We start from the raw sequence: 21,891 nt of genomic DNA, 5'->3' as shown, positions 1-21,891 counted from the left end.
CAAAGAACATATACAAAGAGTCTGATTTGCCTGATTTTACAGTTTTCTTAATGCTGGCCGCAAAAAAGAGAGCTGCAAAAACTCAGACAATCAATAAAAAGGCTGTTTGCTCTCAAAGTCTGGACAGTTTCCTGAGGATGAGCTTTAGGGTGGTGAATTTTGATTGGATTCAGAGTGTTTCTGTGATTCAGAACGACACCAAAAGAATGTGTTTCTTCATCTTCAATAGGTCATTCAGATTAGTGGCAGATGAATACAAGTGGATACTTTTTTCATTGGCCTATTTCTAAGCCAGATCAATGAATGTTTTAATGAAAATTATCAGAATCAAAATCCAGAAATAAGAAATTATAATTTGGCAAAACCAAAAACCTAAACAGGCAGACAAAACATGGTTTATATCAGCCTCAGCATGATATTAACCTAATGCAAATTGCAAAACAAATGCAAAAACTAGAGAAAATCAACAGTTCCTTTCTGATTTGCCTGACTTTTTTTCTGCTTCACAAATTGTGAGAGTCAGATTTGTATCAGTCTGCCAGAAAAAAAGTGAACAATGAAAGCAGAGGAAGAACTAGTAGTCGCAAACTTAGAATTGTATATTAGTACATACATATTTGATATTAAAGAATATTATTTTAAACAGATTACTGATGCAATTATTAGAATGGGCAACCATGTTGTTGCATGCCAAACTACAGGAAATAATGATAATAACAAAAAATATATATATAAAAAAAACGATTTTGACCATACTCTTCTGTGTGCTAAATCATTTTCCAACCCACTAGAATCAGCATTAACACCTAAAAAACAAGCATTCAGCCTGGATTAAGACCACAAACTGCTGTGACAAAAAAACCCAACTACACACAAATTTGCTTTAGCTGCTTTACAGGGAGGCTAAAAGCCTGTACAACGTGGGTGTTTAATTCAACCAATTTAACACTCTTCACACACCCTTTGTGTGGTGGACGGTACCACAGCAGTGAAGAAATCAGAATAAAAACACAAATACATTGTTGTGTGAAAGCTCTGGCCCTATTCTTACTGTGAAGCTTGATAGACAACTTAAGCTGCACAAGTATTACACTTAATGCTCCCGCAGCGGCTAAATTAAAAACCCCATGCATATAGAGAGAGTGTGAATAAAAGAAGCTATAATTCAACACTGCTGCTGTGATTTTTATCAAAAGGCCTGTCAGCAAGCTGCTTAATCCTGCCTCTGATAAAACACCATTATGAGTGTCACGTGCCACCACCCCAATCTAAACTCCATGACAGTTTAGATGCAGACAGTTTAGGAGACTCACTCTCTCTCCTCGCTCGCCTTTGGTGCCGGGAGTTCCCTGCAAAAAGAGAAAATGAGAGTGAAGACAAACATTTCTGAATTCTTGGCGAGTCACAGATCGGAGAAGAAAACGACAGAAGAAACACAAAGACATTAATGACTGTTTGGAGAGGGAGATTTGAATGTGAGAGCGGACCAAATTGATCATGGAGCCAAAGGCATAAAATGGATGCATCGCTGACCTAATGTGTTGGAAAACAGACCAGGATTCGTGGCCAGAGCGCCGTGGCTGCTAAACAATTCTGATATCATAACATCTGGGTAAAAATGAGATGTAACCCTCACTGGAGGCTCTGGGGTGCATAGACACTCACCATGAGTATATGTTACATTTGTGCCAGAATGTGTGAGAATATGATCATAGTTTATTTAAAGAACTTCATGTAATTTCACACATCAGAGCAAGATGTTATGGCGCTATATCTCTATTGTAGTAGAATTAACAAAGCCCTGCTCTACTAAAAACTGGGTTACAATCATAAACCTGTCATCTTCATAACAATCTCTCTTCCAGGGCATATAAAGGGAAAGATGTACAGGTTTCAAATCAGTGATGAGAGGCCACGCTGCATTCGAGCTCTGCAGATGTTCCTCGAGACTGCCGTGAAGCATATGGTTCTACTTTACAAATCTATGAGAACAAATGCAAGGTAATAGAGCTCCAACATTAATACAGGTGTCACTCCCTCATGTGCTTCTAACAAATTTTAACAAATGAGAAATAGACATTTCAGTCAGAGCCTCTGTGTAAACAATTCCTGAGGTTTTTTAGGTCCCTCTCTCTCTCTCTCTAACCGGTCAGACTGTATATGGTGTACATTTTTCAATAAGCACTTCACAGCCAAAACTCTACCAGTCTGTAGGATATACACTATCTCATGTGGAGCTGTGCGCCCCAGAATTCATAAATGACTTAAATCATAATAAATACTGAAGATCAATTTCCAGCTTCTAAACCTATGGTCTTTTAAAAGGAAAATTCCCCCTGCTGAAATGATCAGGCTAGTTCATGCTGGTTAGTGCAGGTTTTGGTGTTACTCTGACTCAAGGGTGTCCAATCCTACCCCTGGAGGGCCACTATCCTGCTAAATTTAGCTAATCAATATTTGATATATGATTACTAAAAACTTAGGGCAGGTTGAAGCTAAACCCATTGGTCCTACATGAGTGGAATTTGACACCCCTACTCTAGATGGAGGACCATCATAATCATTCTGTTCACCAAAAAAATCTTGTTTGGAAAACCAGCATGTCTTTCTGGCACATATGGTTCACCAAGGCAGAGCTCAACAGTAAGGATTTTTCTGCTGGTCCTGCTAACATTTCTACTGTCCACACCAGAAAACACTAATAATTGGTTTGCTTTTAGCCATGTATTTTTATATTTGTTGCAAAAACCAGTGTAGAAACCAGTGTTCGCTGTGAGCTGCTTAGATTTCCTGGTTTCCTCTGAAACCCTCCACCTCCCCCTCCCCCAACTCCACCTGTCTAAATTTGCTATGGGATATTTGTATGTCTATTCATGCAGCAGCAGTATACATGCTCACAGCAGCGTGTTTGTGTATCTAATAGCAGTAGCAAGCCCATACTTCCATTCTAGTCCGCCAAGATCAAATACATAATAACATCAATGTGCTAAAACTATTCTGAGTTGTCATAATCGAAATATACACATTTAGATTTTTTTTTTAAACTTTTTATATATATAAAAAGAAAACACGAACAAGCTGGAAAATATATAGCTATAATATAATGGAATATGATAAAAAACATTACTGACATTCTGACCCAAACAAAAAATTTGGGATGTGCAAAATCAACAAATGTAAGATTGAATGTAAGGAGGCAACACAGACATGGTGAAAGTTCTGTCAAGTGGCCTGAACCATCTTGCGCTGGCCCCGGACCAGCTGGCCATCCTTATTTTTGAGCCCTGCCAAAGGAGGCTTTCTGGTTACGCCTAATGAGAACACCAGCAAGCCAACACCAAAACATGCTGGTCACCAATTATTCTGGTCTTTTTTAGCAAGTATATTCAATATCAGTTGCGGGGGATACCAAAGGACCAGTTTGCTTGACTTCATGTTGACATATACTGTTTGTTTTTTTAATTCTGGTCTCCCTTCCTTTTCATATTTGGTCTGGTGGTCTGGTACCTCAGTGAGAATAATGTTGGAATCTGACTCTCAAGATAATGACTCAGTGGCAGGACAGTCTGCCAGAATTCAATGTTCCTTCTACTAAACTCCACAAAACCACATTTATAGAACTGAGCTGAATAATATCAGTAAGCTGAAGAAACCTGAAGATATGACCAGCAGTCTACAGCATTCTGAGTTCAGTTTGTTCAACATGACTTTAATGCAATACTCACAGGTTGCCCCTGATCACCAATTTGCCCTGGTGGTCCACTTGATCCTGGAACCCCAGGAGCACCAGGGCTACCCTAAAATGAGATATTGAGAGGACAAAAAGTTAATGAGAAAGACTTAAAGAGTCTAGTGCAGGTGTGCAAAAGTCAGTTTCTGGTGGGGCACAGTCCTGCAGAGTTTAGTTCCAACCCCAATACACATAACTGTAGTTTTCAAATAAGCCAATCATGTTACATACCATTGGGCCTGGAGGGCCCTGTCGTCCCTGAGGTCCATCTTTACCCAGTAGACCCTAAAGAGAAAGAATTTCTGATAATCACTATGTTTTGTTTAAAATACAAATATGTAGAAAATCAATATAAATACAGCACAGCATCTGTAACGATCACCAGCTGGAGTGCCCTCGAGAGCCACCAGAGGGCGCTCCACAATAGACTATGATCACTTCCTCACAAACTACATTTCCCATAACTCACTGCCCAGACTCATCAGCACTCATCTCATTCACCTGTGTCTTATCACCTTGTTTCACTCACACCATAAATACCTGGTTTTCACATTCACTCAGTGCGAAGTCTTGTTGTACTGTTACTGCATTTCTGAGCGTTATTTACCCTTGTTTGATTCTTGTATTGCTGACCTTGGACTGTTTCACCGTTTCCTGATTGTTTCTCTGCCTGGCCTGACTTGGATTGTTTATTGGACTCTGATAATTGCTGCCTGCCCTGACCTCTGCCTGTTATTCGGATGTTCTCTGTGTTTCCTCCATTGATCTGTTTGCTGTTGTTGACCCTGCCTGTACGACTACTCTGTAATAAAGCTGCATTTGGATCTTCTCCTTCGAGTCTCGGAGCAGTTCATAACAGAAGACTTCGCCACACCCAGATCCAGCAGCTATGACCTCCAGGAATCCAGCAGTACGGATCTCGCCTGATCTTCCCAGCATGAGCCGGGAGTTCGCTGGACAGATCGCGGCCTTGGCCCTGGATAGCCTCGATCTGTTCCAGTACACCTGGGGGTTTGTTCCTCTCGCTGCCTCTTGCTCTCTGGGTGACGAGGCAATTAAGTTGTGTTACCGGCTGGGGGCTAAGGAGGTCGACCCGAGGGAGCTCCCCGATCTCTCCGGTCTGGATTGGAGAGAGGCACTCTCCAGATGTCTGGAGAGCTTCCTTCCGTGGTACGCCATGTCACCGTCTGCACTTCACGCCAGTCCAGTCCAGCCGAGCCTGCACTTCACGCCAGTCCAGCCGAGCCTGCACTTCACGCCAGTCCAGCCGAGCCTGCACTTCACGCCAGTCCAGCCGAGCCTGCACTTCACGCCAGTCCAGCCGAGCCTGCAATTCACGCCAGTCCAGCCGAGCCCGCACTTCACGCCAAATCTGCCGAAGCCAAGGCAGTATGCGTCATGCCCGCCGCCCCTGAGACAGCAAGCGACAGGCCTGCCAAGCTAGAGCCTTCTTCACCGCTGGTCCCGTCCAGCACAGAGCCTTCTTCAACGCTGGTCCCGTCCAGCACAGAGCCTTCACTGCTGGTCCCGTCCAGCACAGAGCCCTCTTCATCGCTGGTTCCGTCCAGCTCAGAGCCCTCTTCGCCGCTGGTCCTGCCCAGCTCAAAGCCCTTTTCGCCGCTGGTTTCGTCCAGTTCAGAGCCCTCTTCATCGCTGGTCCTGTCCAGCTCAAAGCCCTCTTCATCGCTGGTCCTAACCAGCTCAGAGCCCTCTTCGCCGCTGGTCCTACCCAGCTCAAAGCCCTCGCCGCCGCTGGTCCCGTCAAGCTCAGAGACGCTTCACTTCCTGCCTGCCGATCCAGAGACTGTTCACGTCAGTCCTGCCGAGCCAGAGCCAGAGCTTCACGTCAGTTCTGCCGATCCAGAGACTGAGCTTCAAGTCACGTCAGCCGATCCAGAGACTGAGCTTCACATCACGTCTGCCCGTCAAGAGTCTCGTCCCGCCGAGCCTGAATCTGTTCCTGAGCCTGAATCTGATCCTGAGCCTGAATCTGTTCCTCTTCCTCTTCCCGTGCCCGTGTCTCCGGACAAGATGGCCGCCGCCGTGCCAGTGTCTCCGGACAAGATGGCCGCCGCCGTGCCAGTGTCTCCGGACAAGATGGCCGCCGCCGTACCAGTGTCTCCGGACAAGATGGCCGCCGCCGTGCCAGTGTCTCCGGACAAGATGGGCGCCGCCGATCTAGAGTCTCCGGACAAGATGACCGCCGCCGAGCCAGTGTCTCCGGACAAGATGGCCGCCGCCTAGCCAGTGTCTCCAGACAAGATGGCCGCCACCGAGCCAGTGTCTCTGGACAAAATGGCCGCTGACACGTCGACTGAGCCCTCAATAGAGATAGCCGCCGACACGCCTGAACCTGAGCCCTCAACAGAGATGGCCGCTGTCACACTGTCTGTTCCTGTCGCTGAGCCGGTGTCTGTTCCTGAGCCGGTGTCTGTTCCTGTGCCATGGTCGCCTCCCTGGCCGCCTGAAGGGTCGTCTCCTCCCTGGCCGCCTGAAGGGTCGTCTCCGCCCTGGCCGCCTGAAGGGTCGTCTCCACCCTGGTCGCCTGCACTGCCTACTCCGCCCTGGTCGCCTGCACAGCCTGATCCGCCCTGGTCGCCTGCACAGCCTGATCCGCCCTGGTCGCCTGCACAGCCTGCTCCGCCCTGGCCTTCCGCCCTGCCGGAGTCTTCAGGTCCTCTTCCGTTATATGGGCCTGGCCCTCCATCCCGCCCCCGGGTCCGCCTCCGCTCCACCTCCCTCCTGGACAGTTTTAGGAGCGTCTGGAATCCGCTCCTTAAAGGGGGGGCTATGTAACGATCACCAGCTGGAGTGCCCTCGAGAGCCACCAGAGGGCGCTCCACAATAGACTATGATCACTTCCTCACAAATTACATTTCCCATAACTCACTGCCTGGACTCATCAGCACTCATCTCATTCACCTGTGTCTATCACCTTGTTTCACTCACACCATAAATACCTGTTTTTCACATTCACTCAGTTCACATTCACTCATTTCTGAGCGTTATTTACCCGTGTTTGATTCTTGTATTGCTGATACCTTGGACTGTTTCACCGTTTCCTGATTGTTTCTCTGCCTGGCCTGACTTGGATTGTTTATTGGATTCTGATAATTGCTGCCTGCCCTGACCTCTGCCTGTTATTCGGATGTTCTCTGTGTTTCCTCCATTGATCTGTTTGCTGTTGTTGACCCTGCCTGTACGACTACTCTGTAATAAAGCTGCATTTGGATCTTCTCCTTCGAGTCTCGGAGCAGTTCATAACAGCATCTTCTTTTAGCACAGATTATTAACAGTAAAACCTGGAGGTCCCAATTCTTCTTAAGGAAATCTAAAGGAAAGATTTACTAAAGGAAATAACTTAACTTTTTTTTCCGCTTTTAAAAACACGAGATGTAGTGGAGTGGAATGAAAAACTGCACATGATCTTGGGACACATTTTAAAAATTAACAACTTTGATATGCCTTTAAAAAAAACGTGGGGCTAACAAATGTGGCTCACTGGTCAAAAACAATGCTTTATCGCATCCTGATACAGAAAAACAATTTAAAAGCAGCAAAACAACAACAACAAAAAACGCTAAAACATTATAGCCTGCTGTTGAACAGTAACTGGTACCTGTCAGTCTGCAGGTCTACCTTCTATACTTTATAACATATTTGCCCAGTTTACAAAGGAACAAAGTTTTAATTAAGGTGGCTAAATGTAAACAAATAGCTTATTTTGTTGTTTTGTTTCCTTCAAGCTTTTGATTCACAAGCAAATGACTCTTAAACTCACGAGCTGAATCAGTTTGAATCAGCCAAAACTCACTGAATCCATCAGTAACTCACTAAATGAACAGCATGTGTTCAACTCTGGCTGACCTATACATTCACAGAATGAACCCTTTTTTGGAACAGTTCAATTGCAAGCGAATCCAATGCAAAAGACCAGATCCAGAAATGCTAACAGCAAAGTAATAGAACAGGTGGAAATAGAGTAGAACAAACTCCTCTTGAAGATCCATTGCACTACTGTTTTAATGTAGAATGCTGGGATGCACCTAAAGTACCTCAGTAGGGGATAGAGACTCCACAACAACAACTTAATGTCAGATCTGTCAGCACAAATTATATAATACGGTTCTGGCTGCTCTTTTAAAGCCAGTGATCCAACTGAGTCTAAGAGTTCTTCCACTCAACATGCTTCATTGCCCTGAATATCAGGCTCTTTTGGGAAACAGTCCCGTGGAGGGAAGGGAAAACAATGTAACATTTAAAATGCCTCAAGTGTAGCATACTTTTGGAGAACCACACTATGTGTAAAGCCTCAGAACAGTTCTGGTGCACGCAACACAGTGCCGTCGTAAGCGGGCGAAAGGTGGTGATGATTCTACCCCAGCTATGGCCCTGAAGCAATATTTGCAGTCCCATATGAGTGCTGGAGGTCACAGAATTTTTTATCTATCTATCTATCTATCTATCTATCTATCTATCTATCTATCTATCTATCTATCTATCTATCTATCTATCTATCTATCTATCTATCTATCTATCTATCTATCTATCTATCTATCTATCTATCTATCTGTCTGTCTGTCTGTCTGTCTATTTCTTATTTCAATGTTCAAAACAGCTGCTTAATTTTTTTTGTGGAAACCATGAAACATTTTTTCGTCAGGATTCTTTGATGAATATATTTCAAAAGAACAGAGTTTACTTTTTTTAACATTGCAAATTTGGACGTGTGTGTGTGTGTGTGTGTGTGTGTGTGTACTACTGACCCCAAATGTTTGAACGATTCTGTATTCAATATTTTAATTTAGATAAGATGAAAAAAAAACTAATCTAGTCAAATCTATTAAAAAATAATCAAGGCATGTTTTCAACAGTTTTTCGCCAAATGAACACAATAAAACATTTAATCATTTTCATCTATATTCTCCAATATAGACTTTAATTAGATTCTCATAAATTAATCAAACTTATCAACTCAAACTCTTTTTTCTGCATATATATTGTAATTGAAACATTTAAGTGATAGTCACAATGTTGCTTCATTTTATATTGCCAGCAAAATCATTACAAATGTATTGTGAATATTCAATATATTGCCTAGCCCTAGCCAGAACACACACACACACAACCTGATTTCAAACTAGAAAGTTCATCTTTTTGTAACATGCATTGTACAGTTGTTCTAGTGTCTCCATGAAGTCCATTTGTAGGTGAAAATCCCAGAAGTATCGAATAATTTATTCAGTACTTCATTGTGTGCCACTTCCAGATAAGTTCTAACTAATAACTCATTAGTTAACCTTGGAACAATAATAATATTCTTTACAAATGTTCTTTTTAGAGATTATCATAAGTTCAAAGCCAAACATCTGCTTTCTTTGTTAAACTGTCATAGTGAGTTACTGTGAATGAAACCACAGCAGATTTATCCCTCAAACTGCTTTAAATCAGCTCAGTAAGCAGCAGTGTGGTCTGAACACCTCCATTTGAGCTGCTTGTTTTTCTTTTCCAATGCAAACAGACAGATTTATTCAAACATTTTCACTCATGCTGCTCATTACAAAACAGAGATGACGAACTTGCGCTGTCTCACCAAGACATTAACATTTAATTACACTACACAGCTTTGGGAATGGTAATCGAATAACCACCTCATGCATATTTTTCATTACAGTTCACAGAATGAGTCTAGTGTTCCTTTTGTCAAGTCTCCAGTGGCGTTTAATCTGTATAGACTACTATTCATTTCTTCTAGAAATGGCCATATTAAAGTTTAAACACCACTTTATCTGTGACGACACATGCAGCTCAAAACACCCAGACTAAGAGGATGCAATCATATTTCACGTGTTACACGTGAGCTCATACCAAAATCACCTCAAGAATCTGAGAATCACAGGTGTGATTCTGTAATGTCAAATAAGGCTTTGTTCACAAGTTGCTTCATTTGGTTTGGAGGCGAAGTACAAAATCAATAATGAAAACAAACACGTTCAGCGTTTATTATGACAGTCTAGCGGGACAGATTTGATTAGTTCAGGTTGTGGTGTTATTGACTAGTCCTTTAAATTGAATCTGTGAGTCAGGGCTCTTTCAGCGTAATCAGATCTGCTCAGACACAGAAGCTTCATTACACGGCAGGACTGAAAAGTGTGTTTGCTTAATATCACTTGGTCCATCAAAGTTAACATTTGTATTACTTGTGCATTAAAGAGTTAATCATGCATTAATTGTTAAACCAAATAGTGCTCTAAAAATGAATGCATTAATGCAAATTTAATTTAAATTCCGTAGTAATTTTAGTGGAACAATTGAAGTTTGAAGTACCACTTGCATATGCAACCCAGGCTCACTGGAAAAACGTGCTTGTGGCGCAATTTCTTAAAATATTTTATTGCATCTTGTTATTATGAGGAACAGACCCAAATTCAAGCCTTTATTTGGTGATCTTCATCTCTATTCTCAGCAGCGACGGTAAAACTCAAATTTCGCACTCATTATAAAGCTTTAATCTATAAATCAAGAAGCTTTATGACACTTTTTACAGCAGTGGTATCACAGATTGCTCATTGGCTCTCGCTTGCTTCGTCACAGATTGTGACATGCCATGTTTTGGGTGATGTGCGTATGAATGAGAAATGAGTCAGCCATTAATAGCTTAAATTCTGCTCTGTAACTCATACAAAACTATTATATACCGGCCGTTAGAGAGGATGTGACTGCAACACATCATCATTTGAACATTTTTGCAATAACAAAAATGTATGTTCTGTACCTGTAAATGCTACATATTAATTAACTACGTATTAGCAATGAGACCAGGCTGGAATATCACACAAAATCATTTGTAATTGTACAAAAAATCAATGTCAACATCATACAGTATAGTTTGAAAGAAGTTAGAAAAGTTGCCTACTCTTTGTCCTGGAGGTCCATCTCGGCCTGGTCCTCCACTGGCACCTGGTACACCCTTAAAGTAAACAAACAAGACATCTTAATCAATGACGGAAATAGATGTTCACAAAATGTTTGGCATTTGCTGAGTAATAAGTGTTCGGCCCTGTTGTTTCATGTGGCCGTCACCATACACAGAATGTATTCCATTCTCACCGGCTACAGTATTGACATTATCTAAGTGCTCAATCTCAGAGTTGAGGAGGTAATCGAAAGTGAGAACAGTTTGTGTGGTCTGAGTCATTGGGATTTGAAGAGCTGCTCTGCTATGATATCTTAGATAAAAATAACATAAACTGTCCTTGAAGATCTTTTGGTAACCAAAAGACTGTGGGCTCTTGTGGAACACAAAAGAAGATATTTTGAAAAAACTGTTTGTCTAAAATCAATGAGGTCCAGCGTTGTTTTGGACCCCATTGACTTTAATCAGGGTTCTTGCAGGTTTCAGTAAGTCAAATTTAAGACCTTTTTAAGACATTTTAAAACCATAAAGATCGAAATTTAAGACCTACACGACGCATTAACCAGCAAATAACAAATAAAATTTGCATCAATATGCAGTTTTTGTTTACATAAACATTAAAATAATAACATTAAAAATGATGGCCAGATTTTAAAGGTGTCTTGCAACATGTTATCTACTAACAGTTACAAGTTCAAATAAAGTTTTGACAAAATTTTTTTTATAAAAAGATAATATTTCAGCCTTTAAATATTTTTTATAAAAAGAACGAGTCAAAAAAAGATAAATTACTGACATTTACAATGCACATTAGCTTATCTTTTATTATTAATAGTAAAATTCGGTCTGATTTTCCCGTGGCGTCTGTCGTTGCTATGCAACCATGCACTGCGCTCTCCACAACAACAAAGAAGTTTTAGTAGCTAATGGATTTCCACCACCGATAAACGCTTGCTGTAACTCTGCTACGAGATTTATTTACGGAGAAGAGAAAAACACCTGTAGTGTTTGGGTGCACCCCCATCCTTCATGTTGACTGAGCTTTCAGTGTTACGGAGAGGGTGAAGCTGATCGGTTGGTTCTTGTTCTTGAAAAAAAAGATTTTTTTCATCTCGCTCCGCCTGGAAAAAACGGCCGCATCGCTTCTATTATGAGCGCGCTTGCCGCCCGCCTACATTTGAAATAACGAACTTGAGCGTGCAAAAGACGCGATATGTGAACGGCCTCTTGGCGAGCGACCTCCAATCAGTCCACGAGCTACTGTTGTCTCGCGAGCGACGTGTTGGAGACCCCTGCTCTAGAGCTCCGCTTTGTAGGCTACGACTCCATACTTTTTTGCTACTTTGTAATAACTTTCTACTTTGTTATAACTTTCTGCAGCCCGCGTTTCTGGAAATGAACGAGGGTAAAACCTTTTTTAGACCTGACTAAATTAAATTTAAGACCTCGGATGAAAATCTGGCCGTTTTTAAGACCTTTTAAGGCCTTAAATTTAAAGTTCAGAATTTTAGACTTTTTAAGATCCCGCGGGAACCCTGTTAATTGTACAGACAAAAACATGAGGAAAGATTCTTCAAAATACCCTCTTTTGTGGTCCACACATGAAATAAAGTCATACAGGTTTGGAACGACATGAGGGTGAACGATCATTTAAATCACTAAATCCACAAAAAAACAAAAACAAATCCGCATTATGACACAGTTTGAAATGTCTACCTCAGACGTCACTGCTTCCATCTCACACAGATTAGCATTTTCAATCTATCAGTTGAGCGTTTCTCTGCTTCACTCTGCTTCACTTTTTTAACAATCCCACAATCCCCAGCCGCTCAGCTCATATAGAGTATGAACTGAAAATGCCTGTTCGTCTCACAGCCTTCCTCTTCATAATGATACAATATTTCATCGCTTCAGCTACAATATTACAAATTCAAGACATTCAACTCAACACCACCCCATATATCAGCACCACACACTCACTGTCGCAAAGGCTAAAATGGGCTTCGGTTTATCACAAGTGGACTCGTAATTCTGAAACTGTGTGTGAGGGCATTCCTAACTGTATTTTATACTGGGCTCTCAGTGCCAGCGGCAGAGACAGACTGAGGAGAAGATGCGGCGCATGATATGGAGGACTGGAAACCAGCAGCCAATAAATATAATTCACAGGCTGACAGGATAGATTAGCCCTGAGTGAGAACTCATCGTCTCTTCTGCAGTACGGCAAAGACCACTTCCTCCTCACTGCCAACATAACTCTGAAAGAACTCAATACCTGGTGCTAATGGAAGCGAGGGTGTGGATGGCCCCTCTGCTTAAAGGAGGATATCCATCTCAAGCCAAGAGTGTATTTGTACTTTGACCACTGGAAAGGCCAAGATGTTCTTTTCATCACCCTATAGACTAGAGAACTCCAGGGGATTTTTCTTGAGTGGTTGTCATTGGCTTCACATCAAACAGTCATTCCTCAACAAATGGAACTGTCACTGTGAATGTTTTAGAAGCCTTTTGGTGACACTTTCAGCAGAAAACTAAACACCAGCACTTGTCGCAGGAGATGGAGAATTTTAACAAGCTTCTGAAAGAGGCTTTGGAAGCATAAAAGTCTAAAACATCTGCTTGAGGCAAAGATATGAATTCCATCCTGCCTGTCTATTGAGTTTAGGCAATAGACTCTGTCAATTGACAGTTGTCAAACACTTATGAGTAGGCAGTAGCGTGTGGTGGATTGGAATGAGTAGGTAGAGTCGCTTGTCTGGGTTTGGTTTGGGGATATGCACCAGTACTCAAGTTATTTTTTAATTAAAATATTTTCATTATCTCAATGATGGACATGCCTGCCCCCCACACACCCCTGAGTATTCAAGTACTTGTTTTTGAGAACTATCACTCTAAATGAAAAATTCAACCCTAGTTTGGTTTTACAATGTATAAAGTTGGTCGGTAGGATTTTATAAATGTTTTTAAAAGAAGTCTCTTATATTCACTAAGGCTGCATTTCTGAATTTATTCGATAAAATATACAGTAAAATACTGTGAAATATTACACAATAATACCGTTAAATATTTTCAGCATCATTATTACAGTCTTCAGTGTCAAATGATCCTTCAGAAATCCTTCTAATATGATGATTTGCTGCTCAAGAAATTTTCCATCAGTTGTGTTGCATAATATTATTGTGGAAACTAAAAAAATAATAATAAAAATAAAATAAAAAAAATCCGGATTCTTTGATAAATAGCTCATAAAAAGCTCAGCAAAAGAACCAATTGTTTGAAACAGAAATCTGTTGTAACATTAACAATGTCTTTACTGTCACATTTGATCAAATTCATGCATGCCAAACTTTTGAACAATTAAATTGTAAAGTGTAAATTATAAATGAAAACTCATCAAGTCCCATTTGATGTTTGCACAAATGTTTCTCAGTTAAAGCCACATGGAACAGCTTTACATTTTTGGACAATCAACAAGAAACCAATACTATAATAATAATATTGACAATTATTTATACAATTAAATATAAAAAACAAACAAAATTCATGAAGTTGCAGCGAATCTTTGGATACACCTTTAAAATTAACCAAGCTGAATTGTTGATTAACTCTTTACCCGCCATTGACGGACATTTTCATAATTTATGAGTCAACGCTTCCCTGCCATTCACTGAAATTTACGGCTTTCTGTGTTTTCACTGTTATACAGTAGGTGGCGCTATGACACATCTTCTGAAAGAGTACTGAATCAAAAGATTAAAAGACATGTGAAGAAGAAGCAGAAACAAGCGAAAGCATATGTTAGCAGATGCATATGAAAAATAATGCGATCATCAACATTAAACAGCGTTATCGAATGAAATGTTGACCCAGGAAATAGTATAGGACTGTGCAATAATAGTATAGGGGGTGTTGATTGACTCCATCTGCTTCATCTATGTTTTGATCATTTTTCTGAATCTGATCTGGATGTAGCCTTTTCTCAGCTTTTTACACTAAATGTTGCTTTTTTAATTAAATTCTTGCTATTTAAAACAGTAACGAGTTAAAACTTGGTTAGTGCTACACAATCCGCTACACAGTTACAGCCAAATTGTCAGTTGAAAACTGATCAAATAATATTTGTTTTATATTCTGAAGATGAGAAATTCCAAAAGTCATTTCTAATAAATCATATATTTCCTCCTGCCGGCTTCAAATGTTTGTAATTATTTCACAGAAGCGTATCTCAGTTCCAACACTTCTCCCTAGCAGACTTCCTGCGCTAACAAGCAAGTTTCCATGCTGAGTTCAGGAGAGCTGAGTAATTCATAAAGACACTAGCGGATTCTATTAGGCGGCCAACTGAAGGACATTATCTATATTTGTATGTTCTCTTTTCTGTGAGCCAATGTTCTTAAATTCAAGATAAGCTGCACATACAGACACACACATGCACGACTTATCAGTCATGAGCTACACATAAGCAGACACTCATGGCACAGTGATAATTATAACTCTCTAACAGAGGGGATGGGGTTAGCTAACGAGAGACTGTGTGGGTGTTATAAAGCTGTCGTGAGTGCTGATGAGACATGCGGGCGATATATTTTTTCCGTACCTGAGGACCTGGCAGACCTATTTCACCCTTTTCTCCTTTCTCTCCTGGAGCCCCCTGAAGAGAAAGGAATTGAAAAAGAAAAAAGACAAAATGAAAATAAAGATGAAACAAACTCTGTGTAACAATCCAAGAAGTCAGAAGAAATGAAGGACCATGGAAACTTACAGGTGCCCCCTGAATGGACAGTCCATTTGGCCCCTGAGGACCCGGTGGCCCCTGCGGTCCTGAAGGTCCGATCTCACCAGGTGGCCCTTGAGGCCCCTTGAACATTAAGTTTGGACGTTATCTTAATAAACATAACTTCATTATAAAATCATCATGGTTTCATTGCCGGGTTTATTTTCCTCAATATAATTACGTAATGTTTCAGGCCTACCACCAGCCGGGCTGCTGAAACAAAGTGTGAATGCCCTGCAGTCTTCTTCTCCATCAGGAATGCAATAATCAAGGAAGCAAAAGACACTTGTCACAGTCTAGCTTGTGACAAACTTCTTATCGATGGCCATTTAGACCAAGTTTACATAAAACTTTGGAGCGTGAAATATAATGATGCCTGCCCCAGCATGGACTAGAGCATAAAGCATTCTGTGCACGGACACACACATCTGGAGGGGCATTACTGTAAAGGAAACTACAGCTGGACGAAGAGATACAAATAAACAAAGCAAACTCTTAGAAAAATCTGAGCGAGTGAGATTTACTCATCCAAAAACAACGTGGAGGCACATGCATTGTGTGTATTTCCACATTTTGAGATGTTGTCTATTTGGCAAATCATGACAGCTCTGGGTGGCCCTGCATATGGGATACTGTGGAAGCATACTGTATGTGTACTTTACCGTCAAGCCTGGCTCCCCCCGATCTCCTCTTGAACCTCTGATACCAGGACCGCCCTGGGAGTCAGACACACACAATTAGATAAACACAAATTGAAAGAGTCTGAATAAACAAATACATTTTCTTACTGACCAGAGCTGGGGTACATGTTAAGACAGCAATTTTAAACACTTTTTATAGCTTTGCTTCAAAGCATAGTGAGCTGCCTTGATGCCTACATAGGCAGTGTGCTAACTATTATGGATCCTCATATGGGACTGATTTGGAACGCTACATCACCACAAATGAGACTCAACTAGCAATTGATTTCAACAGAGTTTGATGTTAGCATGTTGCTATGGTAACAGCACAATACTCTAATACAGTGGTTCTCAACCAAGGGATCGGGGTCCACTAGGGGGGCTCAGCAAACTTTCAATTTATTTTCAAATGTTTTATACAATGAAAGTCAGATGTGGCTAAAACAGCATTGGACCCCATTGACTTTCATTGTATGGAGGGGAAAAAGGAAAAAGAAAAGTACAGTATATTACAAATTTTAAATGACATGAGGGTGAGTAAATGACAACATAATTGTAATTTATGGGTGAACTACCTGTTTAAGATGCCTATCTTTTGGAACTGCCTTCACGCCTATGATTTTTTTAAATGTCCCCTATGTTGGTGTCACATTTGGTGTTCAGGTGTTCCTTGTTTAGTGATTATGTGTACATAGCCCTCATGTTCTCATTGTTCTCGTCTCGTATTGTTCATGTAATCCGCTGTTTGGTGAGTTTGTTAAGTCAAGTCCAGGTTTGTGTTCATGTTTTTTCAAGTCAAGTCAAGCCAATTCAAGCTTTGTCAAGTCTTTGTTTATTTTGTATCTGTTCACATTTTCAACAAACTGGACATGGGTTCAGTTCAACTCGCCTTCAGTGGACTATGTTACAGTAGGCAGTTCCCAGCAAGCAATAGCCGTCATTTCACCGTCTAAGTTAACTATAGACCCGATAATAGTCCAGCTATGATGAGTAACCAATTTCTAGCCAAAATAACCTTGAATTTGGTTACATGTCGTTTTTGCCAAAATAACTTACGATATTGTATGATATTCCATTACGTAAGCAAAGTAAACAGTGATTACAAGGTGTTTGGTTTCATTTATTCCCTCATTTCATTTCTTTGTTATCTAATTGATGACTAGTCTATTATTGGGCTCTGGTTTAGACGTCTATAAAATTTTCACTGACAGCCCAAATTATGCATTGTTTTACCCTAGACATATGGGCTGTGTTTGGATGGCTATTATACGTCTTTTAAACGCAAACACACTTGCTGGTATAAGGTTTTGGTCCACAGCTACTGTCTATTTATTTAACCAAACAAATTGCTTCATCAAAATGTTTTAAACTAAATGTTTTAAAAAATGAATAGTTCGAAATATCAGTGAAATGGAATCTGCCTGTAGTTCAGTAGTTCAGTATCCTTGACCTGGTTCAAACAGTATCCCACCTGCTTATGACCCTTATAAACTCTTGCCCTCACTGCTGCAGGCAACCACGAGTAATTTAACCCTGTTTGCACGTCTTCCTTTTCCTGTGTTTACTTTAATTGCATCCCCAATGGCAACGGCTGCAATAAGGTAGTTCTTATCACGGATTTGATTCATGAGCTTGCTCAAAACCCACTTAACAAAACCTGCTGGTGACGATGTAAGCCGAGAATACAGCATCAATAATAATTTGAGAGATACATGTGATTTAACAGGACATGTAATCATAGGAGAGGCTTCAGAACACATGACATTAATATTAATATCAAGATGCAGGAATAATATATACAAAACTGAAATGCAATCGTTTTCCTTGCAACCACCTCTTGGTCATGGAAATGGGCTTGTATGGATGAAGGAATCTATAAACGCAGACAGGACAGGAGTGGACTAATCGGTTTTGATAAATCGATCTCTTTGTAATGACTTTCTCAAAAGAACTGCTGTTTATAAACCATGGCCTTTTCGAGGTCTCAGAAATACATTTTCCCTCAGGGTGCATACGATGCTGCCTTCCAAATGAGCTCATTTATTTGTTCCCGCCATATTGAGTTCAACCTGAAGCATGGGTTGAATTGAGCAATCTAATGCTGGGTCTTTTTCTCAATATCTTACATAGTCTTTCCATTTCATTTTAAATCTCTAATCGCTCTATGCGCCATCTTAACACGTTCTGTGTTTTTCCCTAAAGAGGTGTAGTGTGCTTAAGGCTTAAGGCTAAAAGCGTAAAAGTTTCTGGTTCGATCCCCACAAGGAACAAGCCATGAACCATTACCGTTGTGAGAAGACACTAAACACTGAAATGTTTCTGGAGACTGATCACTGTCATGTAAAAGCCGTTATATAAAACAAAAGTTATAGCAAGTTTGTGAGCTAAAATAGGTCAGCTAGCTTTTATGCTAAAGTATAGCAAGTTTGTGAGCTAAAATAGGTCAGCTAGCTTTTATGCTAAAGTATAGCAAGTTTGTCAGCTAGCTTTTATGCTGGAGTACTAGTAGAGTGAGTTTGTCAGGTAAAGTATGTCAGCTAGCTTTTATGTTGGAGTGTGAGAGCAAGTTTGTCAACTAGAGTAGCCCTGTCAGCTAGCTTTTATGCTAAAAAAAGAAGAGCTAGATTTGAGAGAAATTTTGGGATAGACATTTGTAAGTCGTTTTTTGCACAACTATCTCAGATTTTGATATATTTTCACATGTAACACTAATAGAAAATAGATTGTGTCAATCACTTACAATTTATATTCATAAATGTATTGATTCTAGTTCTATAATATGTAACCCTGGATCACAAAACCAGTCACATGTCACACGGGTATATTTGTGGCAATAGCCAACAATACATTGTCTGGGTCAAAATTATCGATTTTTCTTTTATGCCAAAAATCATTAGGAACATCATGTTCCATGAAGATATTTTGTAAATTTCCTACCGTAAATATATAAAACATTTATTTTTGTGAGTGAATGCAGCACAATCGCAAACATACATTTACTAATTTAAAGGCAATTTTCTCAATGTTTCGATTTTTCTTCACCCTCAGATTCCAGATGTTCAAATAGTTGTATCTCGGCCAAATATTGTCCTAACAAACCATACATCAATGGACAGCTTATTTATTCAGCTTTCAGGTGATGTATAAATCTCAATTTAAAAAAAAAAAGACCCATGTGACTGGTTTTGTGGTCTAGGGTCACATATAACATTCATTATTTACCATGTCATGTCATTAACAAATCATATTTTTTTTTAAACTAGACAAGAAATGTTTATTTTTTGTCTTTTTGGACAAAAAACGAACAAAAAACTGTCACCTCAGGGGCCCTGTCACCCCTGTACCTCATTTCTAATTGGTTAAACTGATTATGTTACAACTCTCCCCGGTACCCACTCTGTTATCTAGTTTAATACCACTGTTCTAAGGTTGGGTGTAATGGTTTTACCGGTGGTCCAGAGGGTCCAGGTGGTCCTTTGCTGTCCTGAGCACAGGTGCAGGCATGGGGCATGGCAGGACAGTCCTCTTCTACTCTCTGAGGGAAGCACAAACAAAACATGTCGTACAACATTTCAAACACCAGCTTATTTCCTCTCTAGGAATCCAACAGAACTTTATTTATCCAAGTCAACCATGGGTGCCTGTGCAATTCCCTCAAGTCATTAATTCGCAAGCGCACAAACACAGCAAGTGATCTAAAGATATTGTTCTTCCTATCGAAGAAGGACCAAGTTTATTCGTCTGCTACAAGATTACATAATTGAATTATTTGTAAAGTGGTCATGGATCTTTAAAGTTAGGGACGATTGCCAGAATGGCTGATTTGAGATTACTTAGAGAACATTCTGTCAGGATTATAGAAGCAGACAAAAAGAGACAGGAAAAGAACAAAAAAGTGATATCACTGAGGTATCAAATGTATGACGAAACTGATATATTTAATACTGGCATACATAAAACCATTAATAATGGTAACTGTATTAAAAAATTTTTTTTTTTAAATGAGCTTAGTCATTTGAAGACTAATTTGATTATTAAAAGATTAACTTTAAATATTTGATCTTCAATGTTATTTAAATAACGTAATGAGTCTTTACTCATTTCCAAGTCATAACTGAAATAAACAACAACATAGTTGGAACTTAAGAACAGTCAGAACTTATGACATTCAATTTGATAAATTTATCTTTACATCTCCCATAATATATATATATATATATATATATATATATATATATATATATATATATATATATATATATAACTTTTCGTTGCAGATTTTGGAAGTTGAAGCAGGTGTTTTTCACTTAAAAGGAGAGTTCACCGAAAAATGAAAATTCTGTCACATACTCCCCCTCATGTTGTTCCAAACCTGTATGAGTTTCTTTCTTCTGTTAAACACATGAGAAGATATTTTAAAGAATGTTGGTAACCAGACGGTTGACAGTAGCCATTGACTTCCATAGTAGGAAAAAAAAAATACTATGGTGTCTCGTCAACTGTCAGTTTACCAACATTCTTTAAAATATCTTCTTTTGTGTTCAACAGAAGAAAGAGATTCACACAGGTTTAAAAAATCATGAGGGTGAGTAAATGATGTCATTTTTGGGTGAACTATCCCTTTAATAAAATAATGGTTAAATTGTACAATTTACAGTAATCCCGTAATTCTGAAAACATTGTCACCGTATTTTTTACAGTGAATTTCTGGCAACCACAACTTTTTAAATATAATTTAACAGATAATTTTTTAACAGTGTACTCAGGCAAAGAGAATAAATTCCTGAATCTATAGTTGGCCTAGCGGTTCTAATCCACGCTTATTTAAGTCTTTATTTAAATAAGCCAAAATTGTAGTGTCAGTGCATATTTATCAACAGCAGTAACACTAATTAATGCATTAATAATCAATTCTAAGTGAACCTCAGCGATGGGGATGCTGGTTTTAAGTACTTCTGTATATTTCAAATTTAACATGCTCAAGATGTTTGGGGTTAAATATCTGATATTCCTTGGGCTTCACCGCTGACAGAACTGCAGCATTAATGTAAGCTAATTAGAATGTGGCTTGTACAGTTTGCTGATCATATAAAACGGATATATTGAATAATATACCATTTGTTCGCACTTACCAAGCCTGGGAGCTCACAGCACTTATCCCGACTGGCCCATGATATACTGCAGATTATGTCAAACATCTGGAGCTGAAACTGTGGACAGGATCATACAAACACACACAAACAGAGTACAGTTATTGAACTGTAATCTCTCACTTAGCAATGAATGCAATATAAATCTTATCAACACAACCATTGTATGAAGTCTAAACAAATTATGGGGCTCACTGTTGCAAATGAATGCAATCTAAATAAGCAGAAACTTCATCCGTTTACTTACAGCCGTGCTTGAGATGTGTCTGGTTATTTGTTTGGGCTGAATGACTGATTCTAATAGTTTTTCAACTTTTACTCCACACAAACACACATTACCACCCCCACCAGCATAATTACAAAGACAATTAGTCTCATCAGTTGTGCTGGCACCCTCGGAGGAGAATTAAATCAGACGCACTCCTACACAATTACACATAATGATCCACACATTCTTATGGAAAAACCAAAAGGCATAAAGTCTGTATTTACTATCTTGAACTGAGTGCCCCTGCTTTGAATTCCACATCCTAATAATTATACGGGTGAATCTGAGAGGACGTTTGTGCCTTACAGCCTCAAAGTTTCAACCATCTCTAATAATTATTAGACCCCAAACAAAGATTCCTCAGAAACATTCC

The 21,891-nt window shown here is 39.8% G+C and overlaps 1 protein-coding gene across 3 annotated transcripts in view; it reads right to left on the bottom strand.

Annotated features, from left to right (window-relative positions):
- The window catches only part of col14a1a (collagen, type XIV, alpha 1a), a 129,746-nt gene that overhangs the window by 7,529 nt on the left and 100,326 nt on the right, over window positions 1-21,891 (bottom strand). For 2 of the 3 annotated variants that reach the window (XM_082149957.1, XM_082149955.1), the window contains 10 exons: window positions 21,233-21,310; window positions 19,549-19,635; window positions 16,083-16,136; window positions 15,620-15,664; window positions 15,409-15,504; window positions 15,244-15,297; window positions 10,647-10,700; window positions 3,962-4,015; window positions 3,726-3,797; window positions 1,314-1,349 (listed from right to left, as the gene is read on the bottom strand). In XM_082149957.1, coding sequence (XP_082006083.1) covers window positions 1,314-1,349; window positions 3,726-3,797; window positions 3,962-4,015; window positions 10,647-10,700; window positions 15,244-15,297; window positions 15,409-15,504; window positions 15,620-15,664; window positions 16,083-16,136; window positions 19,549-19,635; window positions 21,233-21,310 — 630 coding nt within the window. The remainder of the gene's footprint in view (window positions 1-1,313; window positions 1,350-3,725; window positions 3,798-3,961; window positions 4,016-10,646; window positions 10,701-15,243; window positions 15,298-15,408; window positions 15,505-15,619; window positions 15,665-16,082; window positions 16,137-19,548; window positions 19,636-21,232; window positions 21,311-21,891) is intronic. The other variant, XM_082149956.1, reaches the window with a different exon arrangement.

Source organism: Leuciscus leuciscus, assembly GCF_965113295.1.
Source record: "Leuciscus leuciscus genome assembly, chromosome: 20".
NCBI lineage: Eukaryota > Metazoa > Chordata > Actinopteri > Cypriniformes > Leuciscidae > Leuciscus > Leuciscus leuciscus.
Note: the sequence above shows the minus strand (reverse complement) of the source record. Positions and strands in the feature narration are given on the sequence as shown.